At 36.0% G+C, this 27276-nt stretch overlaps 1 protein-coding gene across 2 annotated transcripts in view; it reads left to right on the top strand.

Moving 5' to 3' along the window:
• MON2 (MON2 homolog, regulator of endosome-to-Golgi trafficking) overlaps positions 1-27276 on the top strand; it is a 103966-nt gene that overhangs the window by 37763 nt on the left and 38927 nt on the right. For both annotated transcript variants that reach the window (XM_046658089.1, XM_046658080.1), the window contains exons 9-23: positions 4981-5105; positions 5516-5652; positions 6369-6522; positions 11786-12018; positions 13456-13537; positions 14129-14313; positions 15345-15457; positions 15802-15906; positions 16286-16366; positions 16445-16518; positions 16608-16698; positions 21373-21474; positions 22826-22936; positions 23766-23941; positions 25883-26045. In XM_046658089.1, coding sequence (XP_046514045.1) covers positions 4981-5105; positions 5516-5652; positions 6369-6522; positions 11786-12018; positions 13456-13537; positions 14129-14313; positions 15345-15457; positions 15802-15906; positions 16286-16366; positions 16445-16518; positions 16608-16698; positions 21373-21474; positions 22826-22936; positions 23766-23941; positions 25883-26045 — 1932 coding nt within the window. The remainder of the gene's footprint in view (positions 1-4980; positions 5106-5515; positions 5653-6368; positions 6523-11785; positions 12019-13455; positions 13538-14128; positions 14314-15344; positions 15458-15801; positions 15907-16285; positions 16367-16444; positions 16519-16607; positions 16699-21372; positions 21475-22825; positions 22937-23765; positions 23942-25882; positions 26046-27276) is intronic.

The following is a 27276-nucleotide window of genomic DNA, read 5'->3' as shown; positions in this document are numbered from 1 at the left end:
GTCTATTAGTTCGTTTAGACTTTACTGCAACCCTGTTGTAAAGCAGGCATTTGTATTTCTCTTTTACAGCTGAGAAAATGAGGCTCAGGGTATTTATGTAATTTGCTGGAGACCATACGGTTTATAAGCTGCAGAGCTGGGGTGTTAACTAATTCTTTTAGACCCCTAAAACTACGCTCTTACCCCCTGCATTTTACTACTTCACTTTCACTTTCTTTTCTTTTTCTTTCTTTTTCTTTTTTTTTTTTTGAGGAAGATTGGCTTTGAGCTAACATCTGTTCCCAATCTTCCTCTTTTTTTTTTCTTCCCAAAGCCCCAGTACCTAGTTGTAGGTCCTTCTAGTTCTTCTATGTGGGATGCTGCCACAGCATTGCTTGATGAGTGATGTGTAGGTCTTTGCCCAGGATCTGAACTGGCAAACCCCGAGCCACCGAAGCAGAGTGCACGAACTTAACCACTCAGCCACGAGGCTGGCCCTACTTCAGTGTGTCTTAGGTCTCATTCCTTTCCCTCTCCAAAGCTGCAGGTACCAAGTTTCTTGTACCGCTCTTATACCATTCTCCATATTTTGACCTAATTCTCCTTGATTTGGGGGAGTGGAGGGGCGAGATAACAGCACAGCCAGCTACAGAAAAGATTGACTGTTACTGCCAGAAAGAAGAAAAAGGCCTATTTCTGTACTTCACTCGTCAGTTGCGGGTAATGACCAAGTGATAAAGCTTCACTTCCAAATAAAGCAGCTGTAGGACTGTGTTTGCGAAGATGTATTCTTCAGATGTATAGAAGATATTAATTCTTCTGTGTTATATTTGTTACATTAGGACTTCTTAGTTTGGAGAAAATTCCGACATTCTACAGTCTCCAAGGGCAAAAGTGAGAGGTGTGGCAGCTGTAGGGTGAGAAAAACTTATTTTTATGGAAAAAATCTATATTTTCCAAAGGAAAAAAAGGCATTGTTTTACATTTTTTGCAAATCTCTTTAATGACTGGTTTAATAGAAGGTAGCTGGATTCTCGTATCTTCTGTTTTCATTCTGTTGTGATATGTTGTTTGGGTTGAAGAATATGAAAATGTGGCCTCACAAAGATAGGTAGTTGGAAGAGGCAGAATTATCTAATGGCCTTTTCAGATGATGGTGGATATTCTTCTTTGATATAACAACAAACTGGACTGGTGACACTTTCTTAAAGGTGTAGAATCTGAAACCATATTAATGATTTTTTCGTACTAGGTTGCATTAAGATTCATCTTGTGTTTCTATTGTATCTTTTACTCATGCATGATTTTGTAAATCATGTGTTTTAGTTGTGGACATATTCCAAATCTTAACACTTCATACAGTACCAAAAATCCTATATGTTAATATTACCACCCATTTATCAGAAAAGTCTTCTGTTCCTAAGAAGCTGTCAAGGTCACAGCGTCAGGTACAAGTTTTCCCAAAATTCCATTTTTTGATTGAAGGCTCGAATCTTATCATCAGCAACAAATACTGTCAGTTGTTTCGCCGGGCTTACTTTGTTCATTTTAGAGAAAATGTCTGCAGTATACACAAGTCTAAAATAGTCATAGCTTGCCATTTACTCTTTCAGTTAAAATGTTCTGTAGGGAGAAATGTGTCTAGGTCAGTTTGTAACTGTGCTTGTCCTCCAGACAGCCATTGTACTTTGATACAGAGCAAAGTGCTTTATGTGTACTTCCCATCTGCCACACAGAAAATTAAGACATGCACTTATGGATCAGATTTTATAAGATCAATAATTTGTATTTTGTTTTTTTGTGTATGTTCATTTTATTTTTGTTCATTGTGGTTCTTTTTTTTTTTAAAGGTTTTATTTTTCCTTTTTCTCCCCAAAGCGCCCCCAGTACATAGTTGTATATTTTTAGTTGTGGGTCCTTCTAGTTGTGGCGTGTGGGACACCACCTCAGTGTAGCTTGATGAGCAGCACCGTACCATCTGAACTCGTGAAACCCTGGGCCTCCGAAGCGGAGCGCACAAACTTAACCACCTCGCCATGGGGCCAGCCCCTTGTTCATTGTGGTTCTTAAGTGAAATAGACTTCTTAAAATTGTGTGTTGCAGTGAAGAATACAGTGACACTAGTATAGTTTGGTGTTACTGCCTTCATTCTGCTAAAGCACTGGCTGTTTAACCCACCATTGCTTTTACACCATCAGTACAAATGTCAATAAATTGCAAATGGCAAGTAATATCTTAGTTTTATTATGAAAATAATTGTGACCTCGCAGACCCCCTGAAATGGTCTCAGGGACCCCTAGGGTTCCAGGGACCACACTTTGGAAATCTCTGCACTTTAGACTCAGTATTTCCCCCCAGTATTCACACAGCTTATCTTGTTCTATCAAGTAGCTCAGAGGTGAAGATAACCAATCTTCATAGCTTAGTTCTTAGTTCCACTAGAGTGACTAGCGGAAATTAGAATACTCCAGTCATTCAGGTAGAGATATAATATGGCTAGTATAATATGTTCTTTCCCCTTTCTACCATCTGAACGAGGTGCTTCTCTGCCCTCTGAATTGCTTAGGCTCCGTGCCCAGATAACTTTTTTAGGAAGATAATCTTTAAGGAGTTTATGAAACTTTGTTATAAGTGGCTAGCATATCTTCTGCCCTTGACTTACTGCTTTTAGAAAGGAATGAATGGGGTTAAACTGACTTGTCCTACCCAATTTTTTACTTCTTCACAGACATTTCTCTAGCAAAGGATCCTATCACTTAACAAATCCTTTAGCTATAAGGTGGTTAACTCTAACCAGCCCCTGAGAAATAGACTCCTGCATTTAAATATTGTAATATTGTAGGACTATAGGAATATAGAAACTTTCATCTCCCTTCATGCTAGTATAATGGAGTTCATGAAGTATCTTTATGCCACAAAAATTGGACTTAGGCAGTAGATACTAATCTTAATACCTGTTTCCCTATGAGTGCAGCCTCTTGGGGAGAGGCTTAACAGATTCACAGTAGGCACCCTCTACCGATGCCCTTAAGAACATTGATGCCCTGAGAATTCAGCGTCCTCAACACTAGTTCTCTGATCAGACTTTCACACTTGGCAAGGAGGGAGGAAGGGAGAGCAAAGTTCCAGACCTCAGGAGAGAGGTGTTCTCTTTTACCTAAATCACAAGATTTTAGTGGCTGTGGTACAAATTAAGTGATTGATTTTACTCTAGTCACTCTATCATAGAAGAGACAATGATACGCTGTTCAAGGCAAGTTTCTGTACCATTTATATTCCTTTGGCTGTGATGTACTTGATGTTTCTGAGAGCTTTATTTTCTCACCTCAAAACCTGCCTGGTGAGCCTTCAGTTCTACCGTCACGTTTATGTTCCACTTTGACTCTGAAGCAGCTAGGGCACAGTTTAAAAGACCTACAATGCGGACACTCTTCAGTAAATACAACTGTTGCCTAGTGACACTAGCACGATTCTTTCTTTTTCAGTTTTTTATCTAAAAAGGGATCACTTTGTTTAGTAAAAATAGTAATGCTCTCTGTATTTGCATGGCACTTTATCATATTTAAGGGACATTTTTTATCTTATATTTTTCTCATTTGATTTCTGCAGAAGGTGTAGGTACTTTTATCCTTTCTAAGAAGGGTTACCTAGCTTGTTGTCGTCCACAAAGTTGATGGATAAAGAAGCTGAGCCAATGATTTCTGATCTAGTGCTTTTCAACTATATTGTATTTAGGACAGTGACAAACCTCTCTTATGACTTCCTCAGTCATGGGCAGTCTAAGGGTAATGTTTACTTATCCTCCTACTTTATTGTCATGATTATGTCCTACTTTTAAGCATCCAGTTAAAGATACTGAATGGTGTTAGAAAATACCAACTGCTAAGACTTTGGGCTAAAATCCTGAAGGTTACTAGATTCCTGAAATTCCTTACCCCATGTTGTGTTCACTCATTTTGGGGCAACCCCAGCTAAAATAGCTGATAACCTGCTGCACCTGGTGTAGAAAGGAAGACTCGGTTTTGCCTAGTAATTACAGTGTCAGCTCAATTCTTACCTGCTCTGTCCTCGACTAATATGTAACAGAAACAATCCCTTGACCTTTGAATAAACTGGTTACTTTCTGTTTGTTCATTCACTCAAGTCATCAGACATTTAATGAATAATGTTGAGAATGTGCTTTAAACATTATTACTTATTTACAAAGATCTTGCAGAGGAGATGGTTTATATTAATAACAATAGTAATAACTAATACTAAAGCAAAACTATGTACTAGGCCTTGTTGTAAGGACTTTATACCTGTCAGCTGCTACAGGTTCCTCCATGTTTTCCTACTAGAAAACGAATGCTAAACATCCTTTGGCTTAATGCTTCTTTCTTAAGCAGCAGAAGAACATGGAAAAACTGTTGTGGTGTTACTGAAGGGAGAGAGCACACATCCTGATCAGCAGGTTGCATGGTACATGCTGCCTTCCAGGAGCGAGGCTGGTTCATAGTGCTTTCTAAAGAATAAGGCTAAAAGATCGATCCCGTTACCAGATCGCTAGTATGAGTTTTCAGGGATGTATTCAGAGAGACACTGATGATTTTTACTGTTAGCTTTCCCATATATAACTAATTTTCCCTTCTCCTTTTTCTCTACTCACTATTAAGAATTTTAGTTTATTTAAAATTAAGAGATTTTGGGGTCAGCCCCGTGGCCGAGGGGTTAAGTTTGCATGCTCCACTTCAGCGGCCCAGGGTTTCGCTGGTTCGGATCCTGGGCGTGGACATGGCACTACTCATTAAGCTATGCTGAGGTGGTATCCCACATGCCACAACTACAAGGACCCACAACTAAAATAGACAACTATGTACTGGGGAGATGTGGGGAGAAAAAGCAGGAAGAAATTAAATTGAAATTTTATTTGTCCATAGCACTACATTAAGAACAAGAATGCAATTTATAGTTCTTATCTTAGATTTAAAGAAGTATTATAAAAAATCTAACGTGTTTTAGGTAACCGAATGTGAGATCTTTCTATCACTTCTGGTGAAATTTCTGGATGCAGATAAACCTCAGTGGCTACGAGCTGTTGCTGTGGAATCAATACACAGACTTTGTGTGCAGCCTCAATTATTAAGGTAAAACCTCAGCAATATTTTTTTAAATGGTTAGGTTAGTGTTTGTGCCAACAGGAAGAGTTTAAGTATTTATTCCCCAATATTAGTGGATTTCTAAACAAAGAAAATTGTATATTGTATGTATGGAGGGGTGGGGGTGTGGAAAACAACTGGGAGATGGGCAAAAAGTGTGGTTAGTGATTGCCATCAGTCTGAATTTACTGAGTTAATATGGCCAAGATAGCTTTATTTTAGAACGTTGACCTCTGTCTGAACCTTTCTCCTGAATTGGGAAAATCCCTTAGGTGCGATGAAGAGGTTTGAAGTATAGTGTCGAGACTGATTTATCAACATTATGTGCTATAAAAAATGCTTAAAACTTTTCGTATCTTCAAATATTTTTCCCAGAAACATTTACGATTATTTTACAGGTCATTTTGTCAGTCCTATGACATGAAACAGCATTCCACCAAGGTTTTCCGTGATATTGTGAATGCGCTGGGATCTTTTATCCAGTCGTTGTTTCTTGTCCCTCCTACAGGAAATACTGCTGCTGCAAACCAAGCTGGTAAAGGCTTACTCAGATTTTGGTTTTTGTATTCTGCCATGACTTACAATATTCACTATTCTGAGAGGATATTTTATAGAAATCCTGTGACTAGAAAAATTTGAATTGTTGATAGTAAAGACTTACACTTAAAGAATAATTTGATCTCACTGAGGCGGCTGTGTTTATTTCTTTCCAGAATATGTTTTCTTCTCTGATATACTTTCAGTTCCTCTAATCACATAAGAACAAAAGTTTGGATGCTCATCTTCGTTTTAGGAGAATCTTCATTTGGTGCCTCTCTTTAAAGAGTCTGGTTACCACCTTAGGAGCTCTGCTAGTCTCTCTTTTAAGAAAACGGGTGAACCTGATTTAAGTTTGTTTGGAAATCAATGTATGTCTTGTTTCCCTTTATTTTCTTTCTCTTCCACTTTTTACTGTCTGGTTGGTGGTCTTTTTATTCTTTATTCCCACCTCTGGTAAAAAATGGGCTAATGGAAGATATATTACAAAGTTTGTCAGTAATTTAACTTATTAGTACCTTTTATTTGTAAAAGGAAATGATGTTTTGAGGAAATAGGAAGACTCTAATAGCCAAAATAGGATTGATAAAATTTTATTTGTGCAGTATCCATTCCTATAGCACAATTTTTTTTAATTGACTAGGTGTTTGAATATTATTGATTTGGAATTAAATAGTAAATTAATGTCTTTGCTTTCTTCCCCTTATCTAATAGGAAACAATAACGTGGGCGGCCCCATCTCAGCACCGGCTAGCACAGGAATGTTGGGGATTGGCGGAGGTGTTACTTTGCTACCAGCGTTTGAATATAGAGGAACTTGGATACCTATTCTGACTATAACAGTACAAGGCAGTGCTAAAGCCACGTAGTAAGTACTAGTAGCATTATTTGGTAAGGAATGGTATTGTTAGGGGTGATATTTTATCCTAAAGTGTTTCTTAGTGCATTAGATTTTAAATTTTAGACCTAATATTTCTAACATTTTAGAACTAATTTTCTTGCGTCACATTTTGAGAATTTTATCTAGGACTGGATTTTGTTTATTTTCTTTTGTAGTATTTGTATTCTGTTAACAGCATTGTAAAACAAAGTGTGGTTTCTTTCCCTAAGGACCTATTCACCTGTTCCCTGTGACTTTTTGATTTAAATGGAGGCTTGACTTCAGACCCCTTGGACTTAGGGCTGCTAGCCTGAGTTACCCTCAGGTTAACCTCTTTCAGTCTTGGTCTCCTCACCTGTAAAATGGGAGTGGGGATATAGTTACCTTTCAGGGTTCTATAGGTGAGAAAAGTTGTTTTAGGTGTTTAGCTAAGCACGTTATTGGGGTTTAATATGAAACTTTAATTAATTAAAACTGTTTAATGGATTCCACGTGTTATGTGTTATTTTTTAATTGCCTAGCCGTTTCAACTTAACAAATACATATTCAGCAGTGTATTGTCGATTTTTCTTGTCTTGCTGAAGTGTAGTGCTTACAGAGATAACGCAGTCAATACTACATAGGTTTAACGTTGTAACAGTTACTGCAAGGCGTTTAACTAATATATTTTGAGTAATTGGTGTGTATAATTAAAACACCATTCTGGTGACAGTAAATCAAGACTCAAGACAATAAGTCTCTGGATTGCTGACTAGTTTAGTTTAAATCATAAATTTACGTGGTATGTCAGTCTGCATTGTGTCATCATAATGATATTTTGCTGTGCAGCTTTATTTTGCCTAAAATTGTAAATATAGAGTCAAAGAGGACTGAAAGATTTAACTAAAATTCATTGCTATTCTTAGTCATTTAAAAGACCCCAACACAGAAGAAAATTGCTTTGCTCTGGAGCTTACGTTTGAGTGAGTGAGGTAGTCAGTAAATAAAAACACTAACATATAATATCACCTTGGGTAGTGATTGATTCTTTGAAGAAAAGTTAAGTTAAGGGGATAGAGAGTGACAAAAGTGAAGATGGATCAGAAAGGATCTCTGAGGAAATAAGATTGAGCAAAGACATAATTGAAGGGAGAGAGTGAAGATGTGTGCTTGAGGAAGAAAAATTAAAACAAATGATAAGAGAGTAAATACTTGGCCGAGCTGTAAGAATTGCTCCTTTGCTAATAAAGTAAAAGTCTAAAAACAAATTATTTATTGATAATTTAATCCTTATCAATTAAAAGACTTAGATTTTAACTCCTACTACTAAATACTGTGATTTTGAGTACAGCACCTTATTTCACTTGATCTTAATTTTCTTATCTTTAAGACAAGGTTAGGACTAAATCTCTAAAGGAACATATAGATAGATGTTTTTTTAGCACTGTCCATACTGAGATTACTCGCTTCTGAAACCAGAAATCGCCAGAAAATACTGGGTGTTCTTTTGTCCATGAGTTAGTGTGTTCACGTTGGAGCTTCCCCGTTGAATTGCATCCTCATTCATCTGTTCATTGTAAGGGTCAGTATAAAATGATTTTCGCTATTTTCTTTGAAGGCATACATATAAATCTTGATTGTATATCCTGTTCTTTTATTGACTTCTTAAGTATGTAATAATTTGAAAACTTAAGTGATGTATAGACGGAAGTAGTTTTGACATAAGTATTGGAGACATTATATTCTTTCAGATTTATTACACTATGGCTCCCTTCAAAGTTGACCTAGTGACGGTTTTGCAACGTGACCTTAAATTTAAAATATTTAAATAAATGGGATACATTTTATCTAAAAGTGGAATTTATGTAGTAATTCTAATAAAATAGCACTGAAACAGTGAAATAAGAAACTGAGCTTTGTTTTAGGTATAAAATAAAAATAAGTATAAATTACCTTTTTCTCTTAACTATTCTAGTGCTTAAAAGGCTGTACCGTAGAATTTTAGAATTACAGTTTCTGATGTTTAGGATTTTTTTTTTTTGAAGATTTTATTTTTTTTCTTTCTCTCCCCAAAGCCCCCTGGTACATAGTTGTATATTCTTCATTGTGGGTCCTTCTAGTTGTGGCATGTGGGATGCTGCCTCAGCATGGTTTGATGAGCAGTGCCATGTCCGTGCCCAGGATTCGAACCAAGGAAACGCTGGGCTGCCTGCAGCGGAGCACATGAACTTAACCACTCGGCCATGGGGCCAGCCCCTGATGTTTAGGATTTTTAAAATCCGTTTTAGATGCATTATCCAATAGACCGTTTCTTCTTTGAGAACAGGGTTTTATCTAACAAGATGCTTAGCACTGATTGGTTTAGTATGTGGCTCTGTAAGGCTAATTGGCCTGGCAAAGTTTAGACCTATAAACATTCTTTACCTCCCCACTTGAGCTTAGATTTCTTGATCAATAATATAAATATATTTTGATTGAATACCTAAATTTTAAAATGTTCAGAGTTGGCAGATATTAGAGGTTAAATTGATAGGGTTTAGAGTCAGACTTGGATTAGAAACTGCTAATTCAATAACTGTGTCACCTTAGTCCTCAGTTTCATCATCTCTATCTCTTAGGGGTTTTGTGAGGAGTTAAATGAGATCATACACATTAAAAAACCTTTAGAGTTCCAGGCTGAGAGTAATTGCTCCATAAATGATAGTTATATATAGGTGTTTTTATTGTTTATTCTGAGTTTTACATTTCTTTATAAATTACCTTCCTTTTCTAGGCTTAAAAATGATTCAGGGACTTTTAGAATTTGAGATGAATTATTTTTATTAACTTTTCTTATTGTAATGTTTAGTGATTTCAATTTTGTTTTTGAGATATAGTTCGCATACTATAAAATTCACCTTTTTACACTGTACAATTCATGGTTTTATTATATTCAAAAGTTATGCTACCATAACCACCATCTTATTCCAGAACTTTTTCATCACCCCAGAAAGAAACCCCATACCTATCAGCAGTCATTGCCTAATCTCCCTTTCCCCACCCCCTAGCAACCACTAATCCACTTTCTGTCTCTGTTGATTTGCCTATTCTGGATATTTCACATAAATGGAATCATACAATAAATATTCTTTTGTGTCAGGCTTCTTTCACACAGCATAATGTTTTGAAGGTTCATCCATGTTGTAGCATGTGTCAGCACTTCATTTCTTTTTGTGGCTGAATAATATTCCAATTTATGGGTATACCACATTTTGTTTATCTCTTCATCAATTGTTGGGCATTTGGGTTGTTTCTACTTTTTGGCTATTACAGATAGTGCTGCTATGAGCATTTGTCTATAAGTTTCTGTGTAGACAGATGTTTTCATTTCTCTTGGATATGTACCTAGGAGTGGAATTGCTGGGTCATATAGTTACTCAATGTTTAACTTTCTGAAGAACTGTCAAACTGATTCCTAAGCTACCTTACCATTTTACATTCCCACCAACAATGTAGGAAGGTTCAAATTTCTCCACGTCCTCAGCAATACTTGTTATTGTCCACCTTTTTTTTTTCCTTCTCCCCAAAGAACCCCCAGTACATAGTTGTGTATTCTATTTTTTTAAATTTTTTGATTTTTAATTTTTTTTTGAGGAAGATTAACCCTGAGCTAACTACTGCCAGTCCTCCTCTTTTTTGCTGAGGAAGCCTGGCCCTGAGCTAACATCCATGCCCATCTTCCTCTACGTTATATGGGGGATGCATACCACTGCATGGCGTGCCAAGCAGTGCCATGTCCGCACCCGGGATCTGAACTGGCAAACCCCGGGCCACCGAGAAGCGGACTGTGTGAACTTAACCGCTGTGCCACCGGGCTGGCCACAGTTGTATATCCTAGTTGCAGGTCCTTCTGGTTGTGCTACGTGGGACGCCGCCTCAGCATGACTTGATGAGCAGTGCTAGGTCCATGCCCAGGATCTGAACCAGCGAAACCCTAGGCTTCCAAAGCAGAGTGCACGAACTTAACCACTCAGCCACATGACCGTCCCCTATTGTCCATCTTTTGATCATAGCTATCCTAGTGCGTGTGAAGTGGTATCTTACTATGTTTCAATTTGCATTTCTCTAATGACTGATGACTTTTAGCATCTCATTCATGTGCTTATTATCCGTTTATATATCATTGTGGGAGAAATGTCTATTCAGATTCTTTGCTCTCTTTTAATTGGGTTGTCTTTATATTAGTTAGTTGAAGGCGTTCTTAAATATTATGCATCTACTCTGTTATATATGATTTGCAGAAACGTTGTCCCATTCTGTGGATTGTCTTTTCATTTTCTTGATGGTCTCCTTTGTAGCACAATAATTTTTAATTTTGATGAATCCCCTTTGTCTATTTTTTCTTCTGTTACTTGTACTTTTGGCATCATATCTAATAAACTGTTGCCTAATCTGAGGTCATGAAGAATTTTACCTATGTGTTCTTCTAAAAATTTTGTAATTTTAGTTCGTATATTTAGGTCATTGATCATTTTGAGTTAAATTTTGTATATGGTGTGAGATAGGGGTCCAACATCACTCTTTCACATGAATATCCAGTTCTAGCACCATTCTTTCCTTATAGCATTGTTCTGTCACCACTGAATTATCATGACAGATTTCAATTTTAAGGGATTTAAAACCATAATTCCCCGTCTGCTGTGATTTAAGACAAAAGATTTGTTGTCTTTCCTTCTAAAAGCTTTGTTCTAACTACAGGATAGAAACTGCTCTAAAATTTGAACTTGACACACTGATGCTCTAAGTATTAGTCTTACCCTCATGGTAGATTGTATCTGAGATGACGGGTGAGCTGGATATCTCACAGTAATACTTTTCTTCCATGTGAAAGCATCTTCCTCTTTATAGGATCGATTTGGTAGCACCTTATTTTAAAAGCACCCAAGTCAGAGTCTGAAAAGTTTTATAATCTGTTTAAGTCTTATTCTATTTTGTATGTAAGTCTGTATTTTTCTAATATCAACAATTAATTAAAATATTGGCACAATTGAGGGGAGAGGGAGAAAGTAAATTATTAAAATAATTTGTTATGAGAGTGGTCTGGCCTTAATTTTTCTAATGAGTTTCTTAGAATACCATCAAAGGATCTCTCCTCCAAATGAAACAAACTCAGTAATGTCCATTTACTTTTGCTATTCTTTTAATCTTAATTTCTATGGTTTACAAATTATGAAAATGGATATTTTCATCATTATGACTTTTCATTAATGTTCTGAATTCTTCATAATTTCAGCCTAGAGATGTTGGACAAAGTTGAGCCCCCGACTATACCAGAGGGTTATGCCATGTCTGTGGCATTCCATTGTTTGCTAGACCTCGTACGTGGAATCACCAGTATGATTGAAGGAGAGTTAGGGGAGGTTGAAACAGAATGTCAGACTACCACTGAAGCAGCTTCTTCACCAACACAGTCATCAGAACAGCAAGAATTGCAGTCAACATCAGACCAGCTGGATACGGAAATAGGTAAATTATTATGAGTCTGTATTTTCAATTTTTATTTTGAAATAATTTGAAATTTTCAGAGAAGTTGCAAAAATAAGAGTTCCCATGTATCCTTCACCTGATTTCCCAGTTGTTAACACTTTATCGTATTTGCCTTAGCATTCTCTCCATATACATGTCATATGTATTTTTCAGAACTATTTGATAATAAGTTGCAGGCATGATGCCCCATTCCCCCTTAATACTTCAGTGTGTATTTTCTAAAAATAAGGACAGTTTTCTGTATAACCACAGCACAAGTGCCATCAGAAATTTAGCATCTAATCCCAGACCCTGTGGAAATTTGGCCAGTTGCCACAGTGATGTCCTTCATGGTCCAGGATCACATGTTGTATTTAGTTCATATCTCTGTACTCTCCTTCAATCTGGAACAGTTCCTTAGTTTTCCTTGTTTGTAAGACCTTGACATTTTTTAAGAGTACGGGCCAGTCACTTTGGGTTTGTCTTGTTTCCTCATAATTAGATTCAATGTATTCATTTTTGTCAATGCTACCACAGAGATGATGCTGTGCTATGCCTAGAGTATCAACACATCAGGAGGCGTACAATATCAGTATATCTCATTAGTGGTAATATTAACTTTTATCATTTGAGTAATATGATGTCTGCCTGGTTTCTTCAGTGCAAAGTTAATTGTTAACTTTTTTGTGGAGAAATACTTTGAGACCTCTACTATGGAAGAGAGCTTTCCCTTCTCTCCATTTGTTTATTTTTTTCATTTATTCATTTATATTAATCTGGATTCATGGATTCCTGTGTTTTCAAAGGGCTACAGTCTATGATTATCATTATTCGATTTGACACTCAGATTTTCCGTGACATGGCTGCTGGGACCCCTTTCTAGCTGGCTCCTATATCTTTTTGAACATATCCCTATGTCCTTTTGACATTTTCTGAACACTTCTCTATTATCTGATACAGCAAAATGTTCCAAGCTCTTCCTGGATTTTTCTTGCCCAGCGAGGAGTCAGTTATTTTTCCAAGGAGCCAGAGTTCCTTTTAGTGGAGAACAGAATTTAGAAACTAGCACATGGGCACTATGTGTGCTTCTTGCTCCTTAAATAGGAAATATACACACACACAAGCACACATCTCCCTATCTATGTTAAATACCAGGAGGTCATACCAGTTTCTCCAATTCTGGTTTAATATCACAAGATTTATTTTTAACTTTCTGTATTTGTAATTCACTTCTCCAACAGTGAGAAACCTATCTCATTTTACTCCATGTATTTACCTATTTGCTCGATTCCCAATGTATGTAACCAGTCTCCTGGCTGAGCCAGCTGGTCACACAGACCGAAAGTTTGGGCCGGTAAAGGGGAAGGGAATAGGAAGTAATAGTATATATTAAAAAAAAGATAGTTAACTTAAGTTTCGTACGTTTTGTCCTTTAAGTTAGTAGAGCTGTTTGGGAAGAAATGGTGAACGCCTGCTGGTGTGGGCTGCTTGCTGCTCTCTCACTCCTCCTCGATGCCAGGTATTCAGTCTTTGTATGTTTTATGTTGCATGTGGCACTTATAAAACACCAAACATGAAAATAGTTTACACAAAGTTGTCCTAAGAATTATTTTCTAATATTAGCTTTTAATATGTGTAGAACATTATTCTTTTTCTGCCATCCGCCTCCCCCATCCCATCCTTGCCCCTCTCTCCACAAGAATTGTCGCAGTATTTTAATGGAAAATGTAATCCTGAAATTACAGAATGCCTTTTTCATTTGAAGCCCGACTACTTTTTCAATGATGGTGAATATATTATTCAATTTCTTTGATATTTTTCCTCAGAATCACAGAATTTACTGATTTTAAAATTCTTTGGCATTTTAAGTTAAATCTTTGAGTTCTTAACCATTTTCTTCAATAATGAATATATATAGTGTACATTGCTTATACCCAGTTCAGATTTTCAGATATTATGTTAATTAGTTAAAATTCCTTCTTAAATGTATTGATTTTAACAATATTTTTGTATAGATGTTCTTAAAACTTCACTGAATATGTATTTCCACATCATGTTTGCAGTGTAATTAAAAATTAGTTATATTAAATAAAATACTTAATCTTTTCAGTACAGATGAAGCTGCCACTGAGAATATATTAAAAGCTGAGCTGACTATGGCTGCTCTCTGTGGACGACTGGGCCTTGTAACTTCAAGAGATGCCTTCATAACTGCGATATGCAAAGGTTCCCTGCCTCCCCATTACGCTCTCACTGTATTGAATGCCACCACTGCGGCCACTCTTTCCAGCAAATGTAAGGCTTGAGCTTACTTCAGTTCTCTTCATCTGGTAGGGGCACATGGTGTAGAGAAGAGATTGTAGAAGTTCTGAGTTAAGCCTCTGCTTTTCCACTCGCTGACTCTGACCTCTGTGAGAAGTTAATGCCCCTGATCCTCAGTTTCTTCTATCTCTTTAAAACAGTGGGGATGGGAGGAAAATAATACCAATTTTACTCAACAATTGTGAGGATAAAAGAAGATAAATCAAGAAGTCCTTTGTCAACTATAACGTACTGTTGAAATGGTGGTGGTTAATATTTTTAACGGAGCTAGTAGAACAGTGATGTTTGCAACTACTTAGATTAAGTTGACGTTCACATATTTTCCCCTCATTGAATACTTTGAAAACATTCACATTTGTTATATGTAACATTAAGATATTTCAACGTGTTATTCAGTTTTCAGACTGAAAATATGAATATAGGTCTTTGAGTTTAACTGGAAAAGTTTACTGGGAATACATATTTAAAATGCTGAGTGTCCTGAGGCTGGCCCTGTGGCTGAGTGGTTAAAGTTCCATGTGCTCTGCATTCGTGGCCCAGGTTTGTGGGTTTGGATCCTGGGTGTGGACCTACTTTACTCATCAGCCACGCTGTGGAGGCATCCCACATACAAAATAGAGGAGGATTGGTACAGATGTTAGCTCAGAGCAAATCTTCCTCAAGCAAAAGAAAAAAGAGGAAGATTGGCAATGGCTGTTAGCTCAGAGTGAATCTTCCTCACAAAAAAAAAAATACTGAGTGTCCTAATTCTGTTTTGCTTATGAAGAAATCTACTGAAGCTTTATTATTTTTAAAAGGTAGATAGAAAATTACTTAATATTTATTTATTGTCTTGGTTTTTGCACCTCATGAGATTTTTAAATGTTTGCATATAGGTAATAGATAACTAAATAAGTGTCATAGTTGAGCTTCATTTAATCAGATTATTGTTTAAAATATAACATTACTTTGAATGCAAGATGAAAAGTATATTTTAATTATTTGGATTGTCTTTTGTATCCTAGCATATTCCATTCAGGGCCAAAGTGTTATGATGATAAGCCCATCAAGTGAATCTCACCAGCAAGTTGTGGCAGTTGGTCAGCCGCTAGCAGTCCAGCCTCAAGGGACAGTAATGGTAAAGTACTTGTTCTTTTCTGGGTTACCAATTAACTGTTAAGGAAACGTTTGTACCTTTTTTAGTGTGTTTGCCAAAATTTATCATTACATTTATTTACTTTCTTTTTCCTGGATCATACCTCTAGAAGAAACTATATATGCAGTTCACATTATCATAACCGACTAAGATAACACAACTTTTAAGCAAATGAATTTGTTCTGTACAAAACCATCCAAACCTATTTTCTTAATATTTTTGGCTCTTATTTAAAAAAGTATTTGAATACAGTGATGTTGCTTTACAAGCTTTTAATTTTCAAGAATGCGTAACAGTTCTTGCAAATATATTCTTTTTTAATATAGCTAACTTCAAAAAATATCCAGTGTATGAGGACTTTACTTAACTTGGCACACTGCCATGGAGCTGTTCTTGGAACATCATGGCAACTTGTCTTGGCAACTCTACAGGTATGCTGTAGTCTCTGGGTCAGAGGTCAGTGTTGTTTTTATATCTAAGTGCTAACAATTAAACTAAGCGATGCCTATTGGTCTTGGGGCAGACCTAAGGAATAGACAGTAAGTATGGAAGAGGAGAAGTTGGGAAGGAAAAAAGACATGGCTTATATTGTATGAAGTGATGGAATGTTTCTCCTCATGGCCTAAGTTCTGCCTATGCTTGGTATAATAAGGATTTTAAATGAATGTTAATTAATGATTTAAATTTAGTTATTAGAAACCTATTACTGATTTTGGTTTTAGTTGTCAGAAGTTAGTACTGATTTCTAATTTTAGTTATTAGAATTTTTATCGTTTTATAAGTTTCTTTGTTTTGATTTTTTTTAAACAGCATCTTGTGTGGATTCTGGGATTAAAGCCTAGTAGTGGTGGTGCCTTGAAACCTGGGAGAGCTGTAGAAGGACCCAGTACAGTGAGTTCTAGTAATTCTTAGAGAATTCGTGCTTCCCAAAGTGTTCATATGTTACATGTAATTTTATTCGTCCCTTAGGTTCTAACAACAGCAGTGATGACAGATTTACCAGTGATTTCCAATATACTTTCAAGACTGTTTGAAAGCTCACAGTAAGAGTCAGTTTTTTAAATTGATGGAAACATTATTATTGGCTGTATATTTTAGATCAGAATGTCTTATTCCTTCATTTTTATTTTAGGTATCTTGATGACGTATCATTGCATCATTTAATAAATGCGCTTTGCTCCTTATCCCTAGAAGCAATGGATATGGCCTATGGAAATAATAAGGTGTGATATCCTCCCTCTCTGTTGTAAATATCATGCATCATTTGGTTAAAGAAGGTGTCCGCTCATTATGGTCTTAGTGTTTTGCCAGTGGGACTAATACTCAGCTTATAGGCTAACCCTACTCTGTTGAGTTTTTACCATTTATGCTTGTTATTTGTTGAAGGGGGAGTGAAGAGGACATGATTTGGCTTGTGATACGTACCAATATATATTATGATTTTAAATTGTGTCCATTTCTCTTACACCGAATATTTTTAAAAAATATTGTTATAAAGAAAAATGCAATACCACATTTACAAATGAGTTCCATAAAATGTCATGACAGTACTTAAAATTGCAATTTATGATTGGGGCGATACAAGATTTAAATCAAGGAATATATGTCTCAGTTTCTCTGGCCTTCACTGAGATAGAAAATAAGGAGCTAATCATTTCTGTATGAAGGTAATGGTTTTCCCTACCTTGAACATTAAATTTTTGCTTTGTTCATTGACTGATTGACTAGGACAGTTCTTTTGAATATTGAAATTCAAGAACATTTCTTTCTATACTCAAAATATCATTTTCTGTTATACTTGGAAAACACAGGAATATTTGGGTTTATTTCGATTGTGGAAATTATTTTTAAAAAAATGTTTTCTATGTTTTAAAATGAATAAATATAGTTTGACCATTTGCAAATAAGCGAAGACATGCAGAACATAATTAAAAAGCAGAGAATGCTGCTTAGTAACTTGTTTAACATCTAACCGTAGGATCCAAAATTATGTTGTCTGCCTAGACCTTAATTATAATTCTGTCTGCTGTGGCTTTCATCTTGACTCGTGTGACTTATTTAAAAATTAACCAAAAAGATCCTATTAGGGCAGAGTTTGTATAGTGTAGCATATCGCTACAGAATTACATGGACATGCAGGTGTTTTAAAATATATATTATAGTTTACTCTAAATCAAGACAAGGATAATAGAAAATAGAGTGCAGTAATCAGTTTCTTGATATCTTCAATAATCCTGCATTTTAAAGATTAATTCTTAACACAAAACTATAATATTTTTAATAGATTACCTAAATGAAATTTAAGCAAGTTTATATGGTAATGTCTTGAGAATTTATGTATTCACTCAACAAGCACAGGATTTTTACTATGTACATGACACTGCTATGAAATATAAGATTTCTACTTTCAAAGAGCACGTAAACGCTTGGCTCATGGTTAAGTGGCAGTTAAGGTGGTATAAGAGTCTAAATAAATAGTATAGATATTAAGTGATATGAGACTTATTCTCTGAATCCTTAGTGCCTTGTTACATAAGATGATTTGAGTACATATTTCTACTAAAATCAATAAAGATTAATCAAGGTGAATTGGTGTGATTGGAGTTGGACATTGAAGGAATGGTAAGATTGTGATAGGAAAGGAAAGGACAGACTCATGGATAGCAAAAGAGAAAAATGTTGCGAAAAGTCAAGATCAATGAGGATTAAGAAAAAAATAGGGGGACTGGCACTGTGGCATAGTGGTTAAATTCATCCAGTCCACTTCGGTGGCCTGGGGTCTGCCAGTTCAGATTCCAGGCATAGATCTACATACCGCTCATCAAGCCACGCTGTGGTGGCATCGCACATACAAAAGAGAGGAAGACTTGTACAGATGTTCGCTCAGGGCCAATCTTCCTCACACACAAAAAAAAGAGAGAGAGAATAAGAGATTTGGTTATCATTGGTTTATTGTTAACTTTGAAGAATATAATTTCAAGAGAGTGATAGGAGCGGATGCACTACTTCAAGGAGGCTTGGAGGAAACAGATGTTGAGAAAATGGATGCATTGGAATGGAGTTGACTTCCCTGAGAATGGGTTCACACCTTCCATTTTAGGATTTAATTTTGTAAAGTGAAGTTGTAAATATGGAATGGAAATGAAAGTTTATAAAAGTATTCAAGTATACATTTTATTAAATAATATCTTAAGATGGAAGCATAAAACAGTTTGTTATTCAGTTGTACTTTCTATAAAATTGTTATAAATATAGAGATGTTAAAATAAGTAGAAACTTTTATATTTTTCTACATTAAAGAAAGTTTATCAATGTCAGCTGTTCTGAGTGAGTTAAATATTCTAGGGATTAAAGATGTGTACATCAGTGTTCTTTAGGTGTGGCTTTAAAGTGACCAGTCATCTCGTTTTTGGCTTTTAGTGTACAAATTTGTGCTGTGTGTTGAGGAAGTAGCTGACGGTAAAGCTTGAAAATGCTTTCTTGTTGGAAGTGATGATGATGATACTTGTGTGGCCATATTACCAAGTTCAGTATAACAATGACAAAAATAATAAAACAGCTGTTGTTCGTTGTTTACCATGTGCCAGGCACTAATTTGTATTATTTTATTTAATTATTTAAAACAACTCTGTAAGGTTCAGTAATAGCATCCCCTTTTTACAGATAAAATATGAAAATAACTTAAGTAACCTGCCTAGGATCACCTACTAAGTATTTGGTAGACCTTGGATTTGAACCCGTGTGTCTCATTCCAGCCAGCCCTGGCGGTCTAGTGGTTAAGGTGTGGCGCTCTGGCAGCTGTGACCCGGGTTCAGTTCCCAGTCAGGGAACCACACCACCTGTCTGTCCATCGGTTGTCATACTGTGGTGGTTGGGTGTCGCTGTGACCCTGAAAGCTGTACCACCGGGATTTCAAACACCGGCAGGGTCACCCATGGTGGACAGGTTTCAGCAGAGCTTCCAGGCTGGGACAGACTAGCAAGAGGGACCTGGCCACCTACTTCAGAAAAAATTGGCCATGTATATACCCTATGAGTAGCAATGGAGCATTGTCTGATAGAGCACCAGAAGGTGAAAAGGTGGCGCAAAAACACTGGGTAAGGTTCCACTCTGCTGTCCACAGAGTCACTAGGAGTCAGAATCCACTCGATGACACTAACAACAAATGTCTCATTCCAGAGCTCCACTCTTAACCACTTCACTTGTGGATCTAACTTTTGTTGCATCAAAGTTGGCTATGGAGTTTTTACGAAATACAGATGTCAGGGCCACATTCTAGGCTTCCTGAATAAGAATCTTTGGGTATGAGGCCTGGACATGTATACATTCTTTTAAATGCTACATGATTCCTCTGTACATCCTTGTTAGAATAAGAAGGAGGAAGACGGCGAGGAAGTAATACTAGGCAACGTTTATGGGGACTTAGGTGCCGGGCACTTTCTAACATGAGGTCATTTTTGTTCATTATTATCTCCATTTTACAAATTTAAAAAAATTTGAGTAACTTACTCAAGGTTACATAGCTGTTACGTGGTAGAGTTGAGATGAGATCCCAGGCACTTAAAACTTCACAGGCATCAGTCTTAACCACTCTATCGTATTGTCTCTAGAATGATTAATTTTTCTACCCTAAGATTTTTAGGGTGCCTACACAAGTGCTCAATAATATAACTGTATATGAGGTACACTGACTCACTTTCTGTTGTAGAAATGCCAGCAACTGAGGAGAGGGGTTTGTCTTCTCTCTCTGCAACTTTTCAGTTAGTGTCTAAACTGACAGCCCTGCTCTCGGCCATACTCTTGGCTTCATACTTCTTTTTCCTGGTCTCTATCTCCTTTCTGTTTTTTTCACACTTCTTGACATTCACGCATAAAACCTGGACATTTGAAAACTTCACTAATAAGAATGTATATTAGTCAGCTCAGGCTACCACAACCAAATACCATAGACTGGGTGGCTTAAACTACAGAAATTAGGGGCCGGCCCCACCGCCAAGCGGTTAAGTTCGCGTGCTCCACTTCAGCGGCCCAGGATTTCGCCGGTTCGGATCCTGGGTGTGGACATGGCACCGCTCATCAAGCCATGTTGAGGCGGCATCCCGCATGCCACAGCTGAAAGGACCCACAACTAAAAATACACAACTATGTCCCGGGGGTCTTTGGCAAGAAAAAGGAAAAATAAAATCTTTAAAAAAAAAAAAAACTATAGAAATTAATTTTCTAACAGTTGGGGAAACTGAAAGTCCAAGATCAGGCTGCCAGCATGGTTGATTCTGGTGAGGACTCTGTTCCTGGCTTAAAAGATGGCTGCCTTTTTTCCATGTCCTCACATGGCAAGGGGAGAGGGAGACAGAGGGAGAGAGAGACAGACAAAATGAATGAATGAATGAGTGAGTGAGTGAGTGAGTGCTGGCAAGTTCTCTGGTGTCTCCTCTTATAAGGACACTAATCCTACCATATCAGGGCACCACAGTTATGACTTCATTAAACATTAGTTACCCCATTCTAGGCCAGATCTCTAGATACCATCACATTGGGAGTTAGGGATTCAATGTACGAATTTTGGGGGAACACGCTTCAGTCCATACCAGAATTCTTCCTTCTGGTCCGAAGACTAGCCATTCTGTTTCTGTTATAATTTTTGAGGTTTTACTCTTTTCCTGCTAAAACGTTCTCTTCCTAACCAAATTTTCCAGTTAGGAGCTATTCTGGATACTTGAGGGTGGGCAGAAAAGCTTGTCTCATGATAACTAAAGTTTTTTATATTTGTTGCTGACTTTATACTAACTAATCACATACAAATTATAGTCATGCTCTTCAGAGTATTCTCAGTCTTATTTACATTGAAGTATCAAATTCTCCTTATAGTGTCAAAATGCAGTATGTTTTCTCTCTAGGAACCATCTCTTTTTGCTGTTGCCAAATTGTTAGAAACTGGTCTAGTTAACATGCACCGAATAGAAATTCTATGGAGACCTCTAACTGGCCATCTACTTGAGGTAACCTCTTTTTCTTAATTATTGTATTTACATTTTTGTTAAGAATAAAGACATACACAGTGAACTAATGACTCAGGATAACTATATGAAAAATCAGCATTAACTTTTTTTTTTCATTGTGCTTATATCTGTATATTCTATCAGGGACTAAAGTTTTACAGTAATCGCTTTGGTGAAGAAGAATAGGTTGCTTTTTATGGCTGAAAATGGGTAAAGTCTCCTTCAGCCTTTAGCTTGGGACCCCTTTCTTTTATTTCACAGTCTCCTGAGCACCTCAGTTTCAGCTGCTTCTGAAACTTAAAGGCAGGTGGGGCTGAGAGTTAGTCAACACTGCTCCTTGACGCCTTTCCTGTGGTTGAGGTAGCTCTTCTGCAAAGAGAAAAACCTCTTTGCTAGCATTAATTAGAGACAGTGCCGGGGAATTGTATCTGGATTTGAATTCTCTTGTATTCAAGTTGGAATGATTCTTTTTTTTTTGAGGAAGATTAGCCCTGAGCTAACTACTGCCAATCCTCCTCTTTTTGCTGAGGAAGACTGGCCCTGAGCTAACATCTGTGCTCATCTTCCTCTACCTTATATGTGGGATGCCTATCCCAGCATGGCGTGCCAAGCGGTGCCATGTCCACACCCAGGATCCGAACCGGCAAACCCGGGGCTGCTGAGAAGCGGAACATGTGCACTTAACTGCTGCACCACTGGGCTGGCCCATGGAATGATTCTTAATAATTAGCTGCTGCTTAATAACAGCTGCTTCCGTCAGTATACGTGTTTTGTGCAGTTTAGGTTACCATGATCATTTTGTATTATTTTAGTAGCATGAGAAAGGTATTATTCTTAATAAGGAAAAAAAGTGCTTGTGTTTTTCTTATTTTTCCATTTTATTGGAATTACTTTTATGATTTAATTAAAGGATGTATGCAGATTTCTTTATTATGGACATTCTCATCAAATGACAAAAAAATAAGTTTTAAAAATTTTAGCACAGTATTTGGTTATGAGGGTGGACCTAATTAGGAACCTTAATATCAGCTTGCTTCTTTTGTTTACTCTGGTGACATCATTTACTTTTATGAAGTGCTTTCTTGTCTGTGACTTATTTAGTTTCATCTTTTATCTTCTGTCTCTCTATTGCTTCCTCTTGCCATTTATTCAGAAGGTAAGCTTACTTACATTTTGGATATAATATTTTTCTTCAATGCTTGTTGATGAACATTTGATAAAATTTTCAAAATGTGAAAGAACAGAAACTGTAGTGTTTTAATTTTTATTTTCTGAAATTAATGTATGATACATAGCTTAAGTATACAAATCAGATATTTAATTTTTGTTCATCGTATGTGTGTACCTGCAGGTCTGCCAGCATCCAAACTCTCGAATGAGAGAATGGGGAGCAGAAGCTTTAACTTCACTTATTAAAGCAGGATTAACATTTAACCATGATCCTCCACTTTCACAAAACCAGGTAAAAAAACTCGTTTTCTCAAAAGAGAAAAGAGAATAGAATAAAAAAAAAGAATGGAATAGAATGATGAACAGAAAAGATCTATGTTCTTTATAGAGCTTAAATTTTTTGTGATTTCATATTTTTTTCCAGTTACAATTTAAGTTTTTTAAAAGAAAACTCTTGTCTATATCCTCAGTGTTCCAGCTTAATACCTGGCACAGTGTGTAAGCTTAATAAATGTTTGTTCAATCACTGAACCAAATAAATGAATCCTTAGAGAGAAGAAAGTTGAAAATGAAGCAAGTGCTTTCAGATGCTGAAAGGAATAGAACAAAGTGCTTTTTTACTCTCCAACATGTTGATCTCATGGTTTTATATCATCTTTGTTAACGTCTATCATACTTATTCACTTTTTTGGAGTATTGAGAATTTTAAATTTAAATACATGTTATATACATTAAATATATGTGAAAGGTAATTTTAGAAATTGGGAGTTGTTTCCCTCTCTGCAAATATAGCTAGATATATATGCATGTATTTCCTTTAGTGAGATTCATTTCTGTATGGGTCTGTAATATCTTTTAACATAAAGTCACTCTCCGTTTATCTTGAAATCTAACATGTTAAAGATTAATTTTTATTTTCTCTTATTTTAAAAAAGACAGAGGACAAAAGAAATCTATTCTGATTACTGTTAGAGAAATCATATTTAGTGTTTATTTTAATAGAAAAGTTTCTGTGTACCATTACAGTCTGAGTAGGGATGAATTTAAACTTAAAACGCAGCAGCAAAGCCTTCCTGTCTTTTGGGGCCTCTTTTCCTAATTAGTTTCTCGCCCCCTTTCAGAGGCTGCAGTTGCTTTTATTGAACCCGTTAAAGGAGATGTCCAGTATTAATCATCCAGATATCCGACTCAAGCAATTAGAATGTGTGTTGCAGATTCTGCAGAGTCAGGGAGACAGTCTTGGGCCTGGATGGCCATTAGTGCTTGGAGTCATGGGAGCAATCAGAAATGATCAAGGGTAAGTGTTTCAAATGAATATCCAAAAGGTGATAAAACATAAAAAGAGAATTCATCCTCAAATCTTGCGGTAGTGGTGATTTTTTGTGCATGCCCTTCCTGCTTAAGTCTAAGATCTAGAATAGTTTTTCTTAACCCTACTTCCGAGTGGTCATAGTGAATTATTAGGGCTCACCCTTGTTTTGGAAGGATGGAAAAATTGCTGTTTATTTGACATTTATACAAGAATACAGGGTTCTTAGAATAAAATAAATGCACCAGTCTAACGAATTTTGTAACACATCTAAAGATTGGGTTTTGTTTTGTTAAATATTTGGTATGGTGTGAATTAACATCTAGGACTTGACTTCTCTGCATATATTAAGAAGTCCAAGAAATTGCTTTTAAGAGACTTTTGTCATTCGTTTGTTCATTTATTAAACATTTATTCTGTGCCTAGTGTCTTCCAAATACTATGCTTACTAGTTATTCTGATTACGCAGATAAATAGCTCCTGCTCTAAAAGTAGAATCCTATGGAAAAGGAACAAGCCCTATAGTAGGGTCCTAGTAAGAGAGTAGTTTGTTCTGCTGCAAAAGAATAGGACTCCGGTGAGAGTGGAGTGGGTCTGGAGTGGATCAGAGCCAAAATTATGAAGGCCCTTATGTGCTTTTACAAACTAGTTGAATTTATCCTCAATATATTTGGGAGGCATTTTAGGATTTTGAGCAGAGGAATGATGTAATCTGATATGCATTTGATATGTATCACTGTGGCAGCAGCATGGGCAGATGGGAAATGAGAGAGTCTGCAGTACTTTCTAGAAATAGAGAGGAGGAGATGATTTGAGCTACTTAACAGATTGACTCTTGGGGCAAAGGGAGAAATAGCAAATAGAATCAGGAATGACTCCCAGATTTCTGACTTAGGCAGCTTAGTGGATGGGGGTATTATGAACTAAATAGGGAATACAGATGGAAGTGTAAATTTGGGGGAAATGTATGGACTTTTAAAATTTAAGGTAAGACATTGCAATAGATTTAGCAGACATTTGGTTATACTGTAATTCTGTAGCAGGACTCATACTGTCTTCTTTTGATGACTAGGAATTTTACATGATTGAGATTCTTGTGACTATTATGGAAAATTAATTTTTCTTAAATATTTGCAGTAATAAATTTACTTAAATACTACAAAATATTGAGATGATTAAAATAGAGGGAGATCAGCTATGCCTTAAATCAAGTTGAGGTTTCTTCTCCCAACCTACAATGCAATGTATAAAATAGGGCATTGTTATAAGGATGAAATTAATTAATATCTGTAAAGCACTTAAAAGCATGTGGCATAGTAAGCACTCAATAAGGGTCAGCTGTTATAATTCATTTCCATTATTATTTTCACCACCAGAATTTCTCTCCAAAGGCAAATACTTCTTATTCTCTTCATCTGAAATTCAATTCTTTTCTTTTACAGACTAGATGTAGAATTTTAAATAAGATATAAATATGAAAGAATGAGAAACTCATTTTCATTCACTGAGTAAATTGTGTGTATTCACATGTGCTAGGCACAATCCTAGTTATTGGGGTACAGTGGTGAGAAAGTAGCTGTGGCCAATTTCCCGTTCTCGTTCAATGTCTAAGTTTTGTTAGGTTACTTGGTGGAAAATATAAATAATATGGCATTAATAAATATTTTCTTTTCCTCTTTTAAAAGTTACTGTTTTTTATTTCTTATGCTTGAGAGGTTCTTTATTTTTATTTGCTAATTTTTAAGTGAGCATATCTTTTTTTACATTTACGTAAATGTTGAAGTATTGGATCTATGTTAGGAAAGATTTTCTTGTTCTAATTTTAAAGTAAAATTTTGCTTGGTTCAAATTATTGTAAGGTATGTATTTTTTACTTACACATCTTTTAAATGCGTTAAGTATGAATTTCTTTTCTTTTTGTTTTTTCAGAGAATCCTTGATACGAACTGCATTCCAGTGTCTTCAGTTGGTTGTGACAGATTTTCTACCAACAATGCCTTGCACTTGCCTGCAGATAGTTGTAGATGTTGCCGGCAGCTTTGGACTTCATAACCAAGAACTTAATATTAGTTTAACTTCCATAGGTTTATTAGTAAGTGTCATTGCCTCCTTTCTTATGAGAATATTTAGGAGTCACTGTTATGCAGCTGAGCATGAATGCCAAGCAAATATGCTTTTGGCTCTTTAGGAGTTGTTTAAATGTCTTTTAAGTATTAAACTTACATCTTGCATGAAGGGTTAAATGACATCATTTAAAAAATAATTCATTAATAGCAGATTATTTGGAATAATTTTGATATATTGAGCTGAAATTTGGCTTTTACAAGGTTTGTTATGAGAGGATTTAGTAAAAAGGTAATAGTACACAGAAGTAGTCAGTTGACTCTAGTTTGAAGGTTAATTGGTTTTCAATATTATTTTAGTAGCAACATTTTCATGTAAATAAAGCTTCAGTAAAAGGCTTTACCATTTCACAGTCCTGTAGTTTGTCAATACTGCTAATAGGAGTTATTATTAGCTATTAGTAGATGGCATATGATAGTAGAAGACCCTAGACTGTGGAAAGAGGTATACATGTATTTTAATTCTGTCTGCCTCTTGTTAATTGTTAAATTATTGACCTCAAGCTCATTTTACTCATCTTGAATATAGAAGTAATAAAATTTAAGTTAGAGTATTGCTAATATTACATGAAGTGAACGTATGGAGAGCTGTACCCAATATAAATTTATTTAAAGGCAATTATTTAGACTATTTTAAATGTATATTAGAAGTTTTTAAAGTCAGACTTAAATTTCCCTCACAAGCTCGATAACTTAATATTTTACATAAAAATTTGATCATGGGAAAAACGTAAGCATATTGTGAATAGAATTGCTCCCAAAGAGTCGTTGGTTAATTCACTGTTGATTGAATCACTGCTGGATATCACCCCCTTTATTTTATGTCTATGTTCACAGGTATTGGATTCTCTACATTTTTACCATTGACGTAATACTCCTTAATTCACATATATTACTGTGGTTGAGAGTGAAGTCAGAAGATATGTTTGGAGATAGTAATTGCTCTCGTATAAATGACAAAATATTAAGTGATATTAAGGAATTGTTAAGAATTTTGTTGGGGTGATAATAGTATCATGGTTATGTTTTTTAAAGCCTTTATCTAGTAGCGGTTATAAAATAGGCAGAAAGTAAATATGACAAAATGTCAACAATTGTTATATCTAGGTTCTGTGTATCTCATGATGGATTCTCCGTTTTTCTGTATGTTCTTGAAATTTTTCATAATAAAAATTTTTTGAAATATTAATTTTAGCACAA

This window comes from Equus quagga, chromosome 1 (genome assembly GCF_021613505.1).
Source record: "Equus quagga isolate Etosha38 chromosome 1, UCLA_HA_Equagga_1.0, whole genome shotgun sequence".
Lineage (NCBI taxonomy): Eukaryota > Metazoa > Chordata > Mammalia > Perissodactyla > Equidae > Equus > Equus quagga.
The sequence above is the reverse complement of the archived record's forward strand: the minus strand, read 5'-3'. Positions and strand labels throughout refer to the sequence as shown.